General features: G+C 41.9%; 1 protein-coding gene across 1 annotated transcript; it reads left to right on the top strand.

Annotated features, from left to right (window-relative positions):
* Positions 1 to 5,123: 5,123 nt before the first annotated feature.
* Positions 5,124 to 14,875, top strand: LOC110533670 (etoposide-induced protein 2.4 homolog). Its single transcript, XM_036990083.1, has 11 exons — positions 5,124 to 5,285; positions 6,507 to 6,654; positions 7,314 to 7,459; positions 8,046 to 8,106; positions 8,254 to 8,320; positions 8,435 to 8,559; positions 12,170 to 12,289; positions 12,507 to 12,618; positions 12,728 to 12,839; positions 12,971 to 13,045; positions 13,161 to 14,875. Exons 2-11 carry the CDS (start codon positions 6,613 to 6,615, stop codon positions 13,324 to 13,326), a joined length of 1,026 nt encoding a protein of 341 aa, XP_036845978.1. The 5' UTR covers positions 5,124 to 5,285; positions 6,507 to 6,612; the 3' UTR covers positions 13,327 to 14,875.
* Positions 14,876 to 15,074: the final 199 nt, after the last annotated feature.

Genomic DNA, 15,074 nt, shown 5'->3' with positions numbered 1-15,074 from the left:
AGTGCCTTCAGAAAGAATTCAGACCCCTTGACTTTTTCCACATTTTGTTACATTACAGCCTTATTCAAAAATGTATTAAAAAAATATATATTTCCTCAACAATCTACACACAATACCCCATAATGACAAAGCAAAAACAGTTTTTTTTTGTGCTAATTTATTAAAAATAAAAAACGTAAATATTATATTTACATAAGTATTCAGACCCTTTACTCAGTACTTTGCTGAAGCACCTTTGGCAGCGATTACCACCTTGACTCTTCTTGGGTATGATGATACAAGTTTGACATACCTGTATTTGGGAAGTTTCTCCCATTCTTCTCTACAGATACTCTCAAGCTCTATCAGATTGGATTGGGAGCGTTGCTACACATCTATTTTCAGGTGTCTCCAGAGATGTTTGATCGGGTTAAAGTCCGGGGTCTGGCTGGGCCACTCAAGGACATTCAGAGCCTTGTCCCGAAGCCACTCCTGTGTTGTCTTGGCTGTGTACTTAGGGTCGTTGTCCTGTTGGAAGGTGAACCTTCGCCCCAGTCTGAGGTCCTGAGCAGGTTTTCTTCAAGGATCTCTCTCTACTTTGCTCCGTTCATCTTTCCCTCGATCCTGACTAGTCTCCCAGTCCCTGCCGCTGAAAAACATCCCCACAGCATGATGCTGCCACCACCATGCTTAGAGATGGTGCCTGGTTTTGTCCAGACGTGACACTTGGCATTCAGGCCAAAGAGTTCAATCTTGGTTTCATCAGACCAGAGAATTGTTTCTCATGGTCTGAGAGTCTTTAGGTGCCTTTTGGCAAACTCCAAGCGAGCTGTCATGTGCCTTTTATTGAGGAGTGGCATCCGTCTGGCCACTCTACCATAAAGGCCTGATTGGTGGAGTGCTGCAGAGATTTAAAAAAAAAATAAAAAATTGCCTTTATTTAACCAGGTAAGCTAGTTGAGAACAAGTTCTCATTTACAACTGTGACCTGGCCAAGATAAAGCAAAGCAGTGCGACAGAAACAACAACAGAGTTACACATGGAATAAACAAGCGTACAGTCAATAACACAATATAAAAAAAAGAAAGTATATATACAGTGTGTGCAAATGGCGTGAGGAGGTAGGCAATAAATAGGCCATAGTAGCAAAGTAATTACAATTTAGCAGATTAACACTGGAGTGATAGATGAGCAGATGATGATGATCAGATGATGGTGTGTAAGTAGTGATACTGGTGTGCAAAAGAGCAGCAAAGTGAATAAAAACAATATGGGGATGAGGTAGGTAGATTGGATGGTTGCAGCCAGCTCTAGGAAGAGTGTTGGTGGTTCCAAACTTCTTCCATTTCAGAATGATGGAGGCCATTGTGTTCTTAGGAACCTTCAAAGCTGCAGAAATGTTTTGGTACGCCTCCCCAGATCTGTGCCTTGACACAATCCTGTCTCGGATGTCTACGGACAATTCCTTCGACCTCATGGCTTGGTTTTTGCTCTGACATGCACTGTCAACTGTGGGACCTTATATACAGGTGTGTGCCTTTCCAAATCATATCCAATCAATTTAATTTACCATAGGTGGACTCCAATGTAGTTGTAGAAACATCTCAAGGATGATTGACGGAAAGAGGATGCACCTGAGCTCAATTTCGAGTCTCATAGCAAAGGGTCTGAATAGTGTAAATAAGGTATTACTGTTATTTATTTTTAATACATTTGAAACAATTTCGAAAAACCTGTTTTCATTTTGTCATTATGGAGCATTGTGTGTATCTTGCTGAGGATGTTTAGTTATTTAATCCATTTTAGAATAAGGCTCTAATGTAACAAAATGTGGAAAAAGTCAAGGGGTCAATACTTTCCGATGGCACTGTATGATTTGTAATATAGCCTAGAATGAATGTACATATTTTTTATTCAAGGCATACAATACAGTATGTTTTATATTATTCAATTCTCAGAAACAGGCCTTCAGCACCATAGCATTTTGCAATCCTGGTGCATTCTTTCTACGAGTTTCAGAACTGTTTTCTAATGACTCGTACACAATACATATTATGTTATCATTTGTGAAAAATAATAACAATTTGTCCATTGTCAATTTCTTTAGGTTAAATAAAAAGTTGAAGGTGAACCGTAAACAAAGACTCAAGCTGAATAGATCATTAGGTTCACTAAATCATATAACCTTGGCTTCTACTTACTGTATTTACCACTGGACCAAAGCCATGTTTAGTCTTGTTTTTTCCTTTGAAATGAAAAACAGAAATAAAGAGTCACTTTCTTATCTCCTAATCATCGTAATAGTTTTCGCTGGAATGGGAACTTCAACAATTCTAAGTCATGTTTCCCCGACAGTAACAGCCAAAGGCAACAAAAGGTCATGGCCTACACAGGAGTGACCTGGAAAGTAAAGCTGCAATTATCAATAACTGTCAATAATGGCCTTGGTTAGTCGGCTAAATACTTGATTTGTTTTGCTAAAGATATACAAACATGTTCCTAATCCTTCTTCTGTTGAGTGTGACAAGTATTGAGCAATTTCAGTGCCAACAGAAATGTTTTGGAATTCCATAATTTTGAATTTGTATTAGGATGTAGAATTAGAATTTAATATTTTAGAATTTGTAATGCACAAATTGAATACTTGAATTCAGAAATTGAACTTGTATTTCATGATTTGAAACTGAATTGAATAAATATTGCATTAATTTGTACAATTCTATTTCCAATTGAATTGAATATTCAAATTCAATATTTATATATTCAGTTTCAATATGGTAGATATTGCATTCGTTGTCTGTGTATCAAGTTACAAACTATAATTTCATAAGTTTATCAAAGTTTCATATATTCAATTTCTCAGATTCAGTATCTAAATTAAGATTGAAAACCAGAGACAACATCCTGATAGAATCAAACACTCTCTGTGGTCAACAGCAGCTGCTGGCGGTTTCTGAAGCCAATGTGGCATGTTGAATACATTTTCTATCCATGAATTTGGCTCTAGCATTTGAACCGTTTGAGATAGAAGTTATTATGACTGTTTATGACCCATTCCTAAAAGATAAGACTGTAACATGGACGTCCCTTCAATTCCCCTCTATGATGATTACAGGCTGCACAGGACACGTTAAAAGGGAGTGTGATAAAAACCTCAATTTGGCCCCCGTAAGAACATAGTTGAATAGCCCTGTCATTGCACTTCTAAGGATAGCCTTTCCACTCCCTATTTAATCTTGCTCTTGTGACCTACTGGGTTCGAACTGGGTCTCCTGCCTGTCACAAGACTGTGTTAGCCCTTTTTTTTATTCACCTTCTTCCTCCTTATATGCTGCCCTAGCTTTCAGGTCTCAACTTTTCTCTCAAAATGTTCATGTGGTTTTGGCACAGAGGAAAAGATAGACAGTGACTTTGTTCATATTGTTATTCATTCATATCCTGGAAAAGTGGTTGTCTCTCCATTGACGTCACACTTTGTTGGTCCCATTAGTTCCCAGCATGAGAATTATTAAAGTGTCAATAAGCCCATCATTCAAAGTATTTTAGTAATGGGAATGGAAAAATGATGTAGGCCTACTAGTGTTAAATTGTATGAAATCCATGAGTGATGATTCCTTGGAAAATTTTATTTACAAAACAAAAACCTTTAGGCCTACATCAATAGTTGTCACAAGTGCTTCACCCAAGGGTCCCTGGTTTCGTTCTAGAACAGGGGTGGGCAAACTTTTTGGCTTGAGGGCTACATCGGGATTTTGATATTCAACGGAGGGATACATTTTTGGGGGAACCAATTGTTTGTTAAATTTGCGGGGGCCTCCCGAGTGGTACAGCGGTCTAAGGCACCATTGAGGCATCACTACAGACCCGGGTTCGATTCCAGGCTGTGTCAGTCAGCTGGCAGTGACTGGGAGACTCATGAGGCAGCGCACAATTGACCCAGCGTCATCCGGGGTAGGAGAGAGCTTGGCAGGCCGAGATTTCCTTGTCCCATCGCGCCTCTAGCAACTCCTGTGGTGGGCCAGGCGCATGCACGCTGACAGGTGTTTCTTCTGACACTTGGTGTGGCTGGCTTCCGGGTTAAGCTGGCATTGTCGAGAAGCAGTGCGGCTTGGCTGGGTCGTGTTTCGGAGCACGCACAGCACTCAACCTTCAGCTCTCCCGAGTCCGTACGGGAGTTGCAGCAATGGGACAAGACTATAACTACCAATTGGATACCATGAACCTGGGGAGACATTTTTTGTAAATGTCTTGCGGACCGGATTGAAGTGCCCCCCGGTCTAGAAGCATGGTTTAGACTGCTCCTACAGTTTTGCTTCGGTACTACAGTTCAACTGACTCCCGGCCAAGAAAGAAAATTCCAAATCAGATTTGAAAATGTCTAATAAGACAATTTTTTACATCCCTCACAGCCGAAGATAGTCGCTGCTCGCGCTGCTCCCTGTTGGCCCGTATAAACTGATGCAAACCGGATATAGACAGTCCATGAATCGGCGAACATGAGTAGATTTCCTTGAAAACAACAGACGGACAAATTAACAGTCTCCAGTTAATATTATACCTCAGTGGCTTCACGTGGCCTAAATCCCAAAAGTGCAAGCCTAACAATGATTTATATACACTAGATGACTAGATCACTAGATGGGTGCTGTGTTGAAGCCACCATGACACCACCGTCAAAAAAAATATTTTGGAAGCTATAAAAATTCAAATGTATTTAATGTCTACGTTAATTTTTGCCACATTTATTATATTACTGATACCTTAATGCATACTTTTAAATTATATTATGTGAGCTAAACATACATTCCTTAAAGTCTAATTTTTTTAGATTACTAATGTTACTGTCCCCACTACAACAATGCCCATGAAACATTTAATTGAAATACTGTAGAATTCCATTCTGCTCCTAATGGGGAGTGTTAATATGGCCAGCAGGAGGCAAAGCCTCTCAATGACCAATACATCAGCAATCCAGGGTTTATATACCTTATTGAAGCAGAAACACTGTGGCAGGGCAAGGAAGAGACCTAACGGGGACTAACAATCAACAATATAACCATGATTATTGCCTTCATATCGTGTGAGTGAAGGGAAGGAAGTCACTCTGATGAAGTTCAACTTCAGTGGACACAACTTTTAGCCATCATTCCACACCACACTACACCTCCCACAATCCCCTTGGTTGGAGGTTGCCCAATACACAAATTACGGGCCAGGGGTTGGTTTGTTGTTGCAGAAGAAAGAGCTAAAGAAACAGTAATAAAAAAAAAAGTGAAGATAATATTTCAGGGAAAGTGTCGCATGAGGTAGGTCATGGTGACTAAATGATCGATTATCTGACCTGTCTTTAATGTCTGCTTGATTCAAGTAAATCATTTTCGTTGTTAGCTTAGCTAACGAGCCAGTGAGACAAGTTAGCTTGCGTGCTAACTAGCTTGCACTGTTTGAATTTGGTAGATTTAACGTTTGCTAAATCAGCTTGCACCGTTTTAGTTTGGACGATGTAATGTTTACTAGCTAACTTGTTTTTTTAGCTAGCTAAGTTTGTTTCACACCTAAAATATGGGCTATTCTTAAAACTGAACGCATGTACTGTATACTAGCTAAATAACGATCTACCGTTAGATAGCTAACGTTAGTTATTCTAAGTAAAGTTAACGATGTGGTTACTATACCATGTTTGGTTTTGTATGTGTTAGCTAGCGTTACGGTTTCAGTATTGTCTGCACAAGAAGGTCACAAGTCTTGAGGCAAAGCGACGTTTCAACCATGACTGGCTAACAACAGATGGCTGGTTAGCTGGCGAGAAATTGAATTCCTAAATGTTTATTTGATAACATTACCTGATAAGGTAGCTAACTGGTTATTCAATATAATGTCACCAATAAAGCCAGTGAACAATCAGTTTACAGACCCGCTGAGCAAAGTGAACCTGTTGCTCTAAATGTTTTCCTGTGTGACTCGTGTTGTTGTGACTGATGTCGAGCCAGCCAGGTCGCTTGGTTGGGTGTGGAACGTTCCAACAGGAATCTTTCTTGTGTGACTCGTGTTGTGACTGATGTCGAGCCAGCCAGGTCGCTTGGTTGGGTGTGGAACGTTCCAACAGAAATCTTTCCTGTGTGACTCGTGTTGTGACTGATGTCGACACAGCCAGGTCGCTTGGTTGGGTGTGGAACGTTCCAACAGGAATCTGTTCCATAAACTAAGTAAATAACAAGGTTGCCAACAAACAACACATACAAGGTTGTATAGCGGCAGAATAAGATACCGGGTAGGAGTGGGCTATTTATTTAAGTTTTTCACTCACCGTCCACGTTTGATCGTGCTACTGTGTATGCGTTGTTTGTTGGCATCCTTGTACTTCACAACGTTTTTGGAAGAGATTCCTGTTGGAACTTTCCACAAATTATACCCATCCCGCTTGGTTTGCCTCCCTGATGTGAATAAATATAGGCTGTATAACATGACATGCGCCTTTTAATATAATGAGACTTGGAGCAAAGTGACCCTGCTGCTCTCTCTAACAGCTTTCCTGTGTGGTGTTGCTGGGTGTTACCCTCCCTGCCATGAGAGCTGACCAGGTCCCCAGCCACCCCTCCTTCTGCAGTTGATGGATCTGCAGCTGGTCTGGAGATGACAGACAGCATCAGGGCCTTCCTCCGCAATGTTGCGACGGTCAGACAACAACACAACACACCCTGTCTATCCACACACAAGTGATAGGCCAACACATAGGGTTAAAGGACTGTACAGCTATGACACTGAATCATGAGGATGTGTACCAACTACCAAGTTCTGTATAGATCCATTGGGAACTATGTTTTTAGTTCAATTGAAGCCATCCAGTGCCCCATTTAGCATTTTTCCTGGTTAATTGGTGCGTTTTTACACAAGACAAGTGAAATGTTTTGAGAAAATGTAAGCTTTTTATTTTTGTCTTGTTTTCTCTAGTCTAAAGGAAGTAGAGCAAACGTAGCTTTGGGGCAAAATCATAGTAGCCTACATTTAGAGGCTTAACCAAATGTTTACCTTTGTGTTGTTTACCTTGAACCTTATCATCTTGCTTCCAGATGGCTAGTGATCCCCTCCACAAAAGCAGAACAAAGATTAGCCTTGTTTTTTAAATTAATTTATGTTTTATTTCAACTGTGCTACTATGTAACCAAGTGCATTAAAGCACATGCTACATGACGATATAAATGATGATATAAAAATACATTTTGTATTTAAAACACTACTATTGAGCTTTTCAACTCACCAAGTCTAATGTGATGTGTTAATTTCCTTTAAGTAATTTACCCCAGTCTGTGCATATTTTCTGTGTGTCCTAACAGGGGATTAAGGACTCCATTTTGGGGATTGGAACTATCTCCAAGCTGGATGCCCGCATCCAGCAGAAAAGGGAGGAGCAGCGGAGGAGGAGAGCCAGCGGGGCCCTGGCTCAGAGACGGGCCCAGAGTGAGGAACGCAAACAGGAGAGGTAGGCACTGGCACGTAGGGCTGCAATACCCTATTCACACTGCCAAGCTGGGCTGTCCTGGTCATGTATCCACCACTGTTTCTGTAACTGTGAAAGGGTGATGGGAAAAGAGAATGTCAGAGCCAGCACACTTCTGTTCAGGTTGGCACAATATTGTGGGTATAAGAAAGGGTATACATGTTACATATCATAAAAGTCTACTGCTAATAGACACTGATATTTTGCTATTTTATTTACATTTCTCCCTCTCTAACCTGATACGCTATTTCTAGTTGTGAAAGGTTCATATTAGGGGCTCAATTAAATCCCTAACGCAGAAGTTCAGCGCTATTGCGCGATTGATATCCAATTGAGCCGACATATGCAGTGTTTTCTGTGAATGCAGTCTCCGCTAATGTGTGAATATGGCCTTTAAATTGCTCTATAGCACTGAACTTTCGCGATACAGATTGAGTTGTGCCCTAAGAGTTATGAGTAAAGCCCTATAATATGGATCCTTGTATGCTGTCCAGTGTCCACGATAGGCCAAGGCCTATACCTTTTTGTGCCTATTAATGACAATGTGTTGTCATATTCTTTCTTTCAGTGAACCCAAATTAGCCAGTAGGATTTTTCAGTGCTGTGCCTGGAATGGGGGAGTGTTCTGGGTAAATAATAACACTTTTCTATATTTTTAAACCATTTGATAAATGTATATCATGCAAATACTGTATTTTTATGATGGGCAAATACTGTATGTAATACTACGTAGACATTGTTTGTGTTAGTAATCCCCCCTCCGATTCCCTTTGCAGCTCAGTCTGTTCCTCTTCTACCGGGTGTTTATTCCACTGCTGCAGACTCTGACAGCAATAATCATCGGTATGTGTGCCTGCCAGGAACAGTGGGGTGGGTTTACTCCATTATCACATGCTTCATAGTGATTTGTTAAGAACAGTGGTCAAATCTGTCACTCAAAGAGCCATTTCCTGCCAGGTGACCCCTCTCTCCATGGCAACGTCTGGTCCTGGCTGGAGTTCATATTGACCTCCGTGTTCAGTGCTCTCTGGGTGCTCCCTTTGTTTGTGCTCAGCAAGATAGTCAACGCCATCTGGTTCCAGGTGAGGCCTCTGTTAGTTAGGACACAGACGATGATAGAGATGTTTTGTGGTTGTTGTAACAAGGGTGCTGGTCAGGGAGAACTGATGCACGGTTGGCACTGGAGAGCACTAGTTGTGTATACTTTTAGTCTAAACGACACCCTCCAGCTGTGATCTGGATACGTGGATATGTGAACTGATTGCCCCCCATCTATCTTCAGAGCTCGTGCTGCTAGGTGACCTAAACTGTGACCCTAACCCTGTTTTCAACCCCGATCTCAGCGATCACTGCCTCATTGCCTGCATCCGTAATGGGTCAGCGGTCAAACGACCTCCACTCATCACTATCAAACGCTCCCTGAAACACTTCAGCGAGCAGGCCTTTCTAATCGACCTGGCCCGGGTATCCTGGAAGGATATCGACCTCATCCCATCAGTAGAGGATGCCTGGTTATTTAAAAAAAAAACCTTCCTCACCATCTTAAATAAGCATGCCCCATTCAAGAAATGTAGAACCAGGAACAAATATAGCCCTGGGTTCTCTCCAGACCTGACTGCCCTTAACCAACACAAAAACATCCTGTGGCGTTCTGCATTAGCGTCGAACAGCTCCTGTGAAATGCAACTTTTTAGGGAGGTTAGAAACCAATACACACAGGCAGTTAGAAAAGCCAAGGCTAGCTTTTTCAAGCAGAAATTTGCTTCCTGCAACACAAACTCAAAAAAGTTCTGGGACATTGTAAAGTCCATGGAGAATAAGAGCACCTCCTCCCAGCTGCCCACTGCACTGAGGATAGGAAACTCTGTCACCACCGATAAATCCACTATAATTGAGAATTTCAATAAGCATTTTTCTACGGCTGGCCATGCTTTCCACTTGGCCACCCCTACCCCGGTCAACAGCACTGCACCCCCCCACAGCAACTTGCCCAAGCCTTCCCCATTTCTCCTTCTCCCAAATCCAGTCAGCTGATGTTCTGAAAGAGCTGTAAAATCTGGACCCCCACAAATCAGCCGGGCTAGACAATCTTGGCCCTTTCTTTCTAAAAATTATCTGCCGAAATTGTTGCAACCCCTATTACTAGCCTGTTCAACCTCACTTTCGTGTCGTCTGAGATTCCCAAAGATTGGAAAGCAGCTGCGGTCATCCCCCTCTTCAAAGGGGGGGGGGGACTCTCTTGACCCAAACTGCTACAGACCTATATCTATCCTACCCTGCCTTTCTAAGGTCTTCGAAAGCCAAGTCAACAAACAGATCACCGACCATTTCGAATCCCACCGTACCTTCTCCGCTATGCAATCTGGTTTCAGAGCTGGTCATGGGTGCACCTCGGCCACGCTCACGGCTCTAACCAATATCTTAACCGCCATCGATAAGAAACAATACTGTGCAGCCGTATTCATTGACCTGGCCAAGGCTTTCGACTCAATCACTGTCAATCACCACATCCTCATCGGCAGACTCAACAGCCATGTTTCTCAAATGATTGCCTCGCCTGGTTCACCAAATACTTCTCTGACAGAGTTCAATGTGTCAAACCTGGGGGCCTGTTGTCCGGGCCTCTGGCAGTCTCTATGGGGGTTCAATTCTTGGGCCGACTCTCTTGTTTGTATATATCAATGATGTCGCTCTTGCTCCTCGTGAGTCTCTGATCCACCTCTACGCAGACGACACCATTCTGTATACTTCTGGCCCTTTGGACACTGTTAACAACCCTCCAGATGAGCTTCACTGCCATACAACTCTCCTTCCGTGGCCTCCAACTGCTCTTAAATACAAGTAAAAATAAATGCATGCTCTTCAACCGATCGCTGCCTGCACCTGCCCGCCCGTCCAGCATCACTACTCTAGACGGTTCTGACTTAGAATATGTGGACAACTACAAATACCTAGGTGTCTGGTTAGACTGTAAACTCTCCTTCCAGACTCACATAAAACATCTCCAATCCAAAGTTAAATCTAGAATTGGCTTCCTATTTCGCAACAAAGCATCCTTCACTCATGCTGCCAAACGTACCCTCGTAAAACTGACCATCTTACCGCTCCTCGGTGATGTCATTTACAAAATAGCCTCCAACACCCTATTCAGCAAACTGGATGCAGTCTATCACAGTGCCATCCGTTTTGTCACCAAAGCCCCAAATACTACCCACCACTGCGACCTTTATGCTTTCGTTGGCTGCTCCTCGCTTCATACTCGTCGCCAAACCCACTGGCTCCAGGTCATCTACAAGACCCTGCTAGGTAAAGTCCCGCCGTATTTCTTCTCACTTGTCACCATAGCTGCACCCACCTGTAGCACGTGTTCCAGCAGGTATATCTCAGTTGTCACCCCCAAAGCCAATTCCTCCTTTGGTCGCCTCTCCTTCCAGTTCTCTGCTGCCAATCACTGGAACGAACTACAAAAATCTCTGTAACTGGAAACACTTATGTCCCTCACTAGCTTTAAGCACCAGCTGTCAGAGTAGCTCACAGATCACTGCACCTGTAAATAGCCCAAACAACTTCCTCTTCCCCTACTGTATTTATTTATTTTGCTCCTTTGCACCCCAGTATTTCTACTTTGCACACTCATCTACTGTCAAATCTACCATTCCAGTGTTTTACTTGTTATATTGTATTTACTTTGCCACCATGGCCTATTTATTGCCTTTACCTCCCTTATCTCACCTCAGTTGCTCACATTGTATATAGACTTATTTTTCTACTGTATTATTGACTGTATGTTTGTTTTACTCCATGTGTAACTCTGTGTCGAACTGCTTTGCTTTATCTTGTCCAGGTCGCAGTTGTAAATGAGAACTTGTTCTCAACTTGCCAACCTGGCTAAATAAAGGTGAAATAAAATAAATAAAAATGAAATCCTTGGGATGTCCCAACTCTGATGTCACCCGATATGAAATGGAATACTGTTAGGTAAGGGTTAGGGTTAGGTAAGAGTTAGGGTATGGATTAGGTTTAGTTTTAGGGTAGGGACATCCCAAGGATCCCGGATAGTAGGGCTCCACGATATGGGCATTTAAAAAAAAATGTATTGCAATTTTACAAAACACTTTGGTGATTTGTTGGAATCATAGAAATCAAACTATTATTTGAATTCTATGGTTGGTGGTGTTTGGAATGACAACTAATGAAAAGGCCTGGTACAGTCGAAGTTGTTGTGACGGGGTAGAAACCTAAGTGTTGGTCAGACTTTCCCAGGGTACCTTTATTACATTTAAATTGATGGTGTTTTAAAAAAAGATTGGAGCCTCTTGCGATATGGATATTGTACATGTCGATATTGCAATTTGATTAAGTGTGCATCCCTACAGGATAGCACTAACCATACCTTTTATCATAATCCAATTTAATGAATAATGGGAAAGGGGGATACCTAGTCAGTTGCAGAACTGAATGCATTCAACCAAATTACAGTCTCTGTTGACAATATAGTTTCCAGCAATGCTCGGGATAGAGTAGTGGCTTTGATACAGTTGAATGTCTCACAGTAGTTAAGAATTTCCCTTGTTATTGCTATCTATATTATCTTCCAGTCTTGAATATTATTGCCTGAGGATCTTGTGAGACGTTAACCTCCTGTTTTACTGTGTAACACATGTTAACGCGTCCTCTGGTTGTCTGCTGTAGGACATAGCTGACCTGGCCTTCGAGGTGTCTGGTCGGAAAGCCCAGCCCTTCCCCAGTGTCAGTAAGATCATCGCTGACATGATCTTCAACCTCCTCCTCCAGGCTCTCTTCCTCATTCAGGTAGTACAGCAGTTGACATTCCCATGTGTCAAGTTCATGAAGACTCACTATCAATCATGATCTCACTATCTGTCAAGAGGGTTCTCTAAGGTTATGTTGTAATTAAAACCTACAGGGGTCTTCGGGTTCAACACTGAGAGCTGTGATCCATTACCTTCAATGGTTCGAGTTAGTAATCAACATATTATCTCATCTTGTCTTTGTTGTGGTCCTCTAGGGTATGGTTGTGAGTCTCTTCCCCATCGACGCTATTGGACAGATGGTCAGCCTTCTCCACATGTCTTTGCTCTACTCCCTCTACTGCTTTGAGTATCGCTGGTTCAACCATGGTGAGCCTCCTTTCTACTCAAAGATGTATTTCTTGTCAAAGTATTATACTAATTTTAGGTAATAGGAACTGATTAAAATCTCAACCCATTTGTAACCGTTTCATCCAAGGCATTGAGATGCACCAACGGCTGTCCAACATTGAGAGGAACTGGCCCTACTACTTTGGCTTTGGTCTCCCCATGGCTCTGTTGACTGCCCTCCCCTCTTCATATATAATCAGGTAATGCCACTAATGTCTTCTCTCTGTCTTTCTTTCAAGCCATGCAGACAATATGCAGACTTTCAGTCCTACTAATATCCCAAATCATTTTAATGATCCATTAAAATCATACTATTTTTTTTCTGCAATAGTGGCTGTCTGTTCTCCATCCTCTTCCCTCTGTTCATTATCAGCGCTAATGAGGCCAAAACCCCAACAAAGCTATAGTGAGTATGGTGCACTGCACGCCCTAATCAAACTGATTCACTTGTGTGAAAAGAGCCAGTGAAATCTTCCCTACTCACTCACTCTGTTCTTCCCCCCCGTATCTTCCATACATAGCCACTTCCAGCTGCGCCTCTTCTCTCTGGTTGTGCTGATTAGCAACAAGTTGTTCCACAAGACGGTCCACCTGCAGTCCTCCCTGAACTCGTCCATCTCCGCCGAGAAGCTGCCTACCTCTCCCCACGCCTCTCCTGCCCGCCAGAGACCCCTGTCCACCCAGTGATGCCCACCGGGGGGGGGGGGGGGGGGGGGGGGGTGACAACGACAAGGGAGCAGCTCTGCTCAGTAAACCAATGGAGCAGTTGATTCTGTCTGTGGAAGGATCTCTCTTATCAGGACAGGAGGAGGATGTTTGGTTTAAAGCTAGGTTTTATTGTGCTTTTAACGATTTTACTATGGCCAATTTCATATTATTTTGGAGCACAGGTCAGGTGTGTTTTTAATGTGAATGACATGTAAGGAGATTTAACTGCTGTGTGCCTCACACTCAAACACACAGGATTCTTATATCTTATTCTCATTCAAATGTTTTGTTTTAATAGTGTTTTATGTATGATGTGCCATTTTAGTGCTTTAAATTCAGCAAAAGCAGTCATATACATTGTTTTTCTTCATTTGTTTTTGTTCTGCTCTTTTTGATTGCTACTCCAATGTTTTGCTTGTTTATTCTGTTTATCACCCCGTGGCTGATCCCAGACTGCTTTGTATAAAACTCTTGATGTGGAAGAGAAAAAGGAAAAGGGTTACATTTTTGCCAGGACTCATGTTATGTTACTCTACATTTTGAATGGCAGACAGCTTTAGACACTGGCCACACAATCCTTGGTATTCCTTTGTTTGAGGAATCAGCACAGGGATGCAGCCAGTGACTAGATGTTCATCAAAGTGTGTGTGACTAAAATAAGCCCCTTCTCCATTGAAGGGGGTGACATGTTTGCGGTGTTCAAAAGTGGAGCACAAGAGTTGTGACATGTACATTTTTCTGTGTTGCAAGTGACATTCCTTTCACACTGATGGGACGTTGTCTTGTTAATAAATAGCTGTTTCTCTGTAAAGCCAGGGCGTCACTGATACTCCTGGCCAGAAACCCAGGAATAATCTTGTGTGGTGAAAACAAAGGGAGACTTTTTTTTAAATTCTTATAAGTGCTTTCTTTAGACTAATTGTAATTTGTACACTTTCAGCATGGGAGCTGGTCTAAACATCCCACAAAAAGGAGCATCCTTAATTAATCCAAATATATCACTGGTTGTTGTGTGTAAAGTAAGGCTAGCTGTTTTGAAGAAGCTGTTTTCTATAGTTGTGTATTAGACAGACAGGTGAAGCTGTATGACTCTGCTGCTTGGCCAGATCAGATGACACTGCCAAACTGCTTTATCTACTACTTTGTTCGACTCACTTCTGCTTCGATCAATTGTACACAGAACACTGCAGTGTAGGTACTTGGAAGATGTCACTGAGCTCTGTTCTGACTGATTTTCTCTTGAAGGAAGAAAGGAAGGTGTATAGTGCATACCTTTAGAGATGGGCAAATCCAAATGGGCTGCGAGGGATTTTTGACATAATATCTCTTGGCTCTGAATGTTCAACCAAAACCTCACCATGGGGGTTACCATCAAGCTTTTACCTAATCTTATCTAATAGGTTGGGGGGGGTGCAGTATGTAATAATTGTAAGTGCATAGTATTTATGTATCCAGATTGATATATGTGAGTGAGATTTTGTAAAAGTAATATGCCTAATTTCAATAAAATTGGTCAGTATACACTACATCTAATTGGAAGTCATCTTGATTGACACAATTATTCAAAAATATTCTATTGTAAACTGCTAAATGTTTCCAAAGTGGATATTTTATTTAAAACATCTCAACATTTGTAAAATAATTCACAAAATGTTGGTGTTATATTAATGTCCAAATGTAGGTGATACTTTACTGCATAACTGGTTGGAAACTAAGAGATATTTAAC

Source organism: Oncorhynchus mykiss, chromosome 10, assembly GCF_013265735.2.
Source record: "Oncorhynchus mykiss isolate Arlee chromosome 10, USDA_OmykA_1.1, whole genome shotgun sequence".
NCBI lineage: Eukaryota > Metazoa > Chordata > Actinopteri > Salmoniformes > Salmonidae > Oncorhynchus > Oncorhynchus mykiss.
The sequence above is the reverse complement of the archived record's forward strand: the minus strand, read 5'-3'. Positions and strand labels throughout refer to the sequence as shown.

Coding starts and splice junctions, on each gene's coding strand:
- LOC110533670 (XM_036990083.1), top strand. CDS start 6,613: ATGACAGACAGCATCAGGGCCTTCCTCCGCAATGTTGCGACG. Junction 8,107..8,253: donor GGAATGGGGGAGTGTTCTGG/GTAAATAATAAC, acceptor TTCCCTTTGCAG/CTCAGTCTGTTCCTCTTCTA. Junction 8,321..8,434: donor TCTGACAGCAATAATCATCG/GTATGTGTGCCT, acceptor ATTTCCTGCCAG/GTGACCCCTCTCTCCATGGC.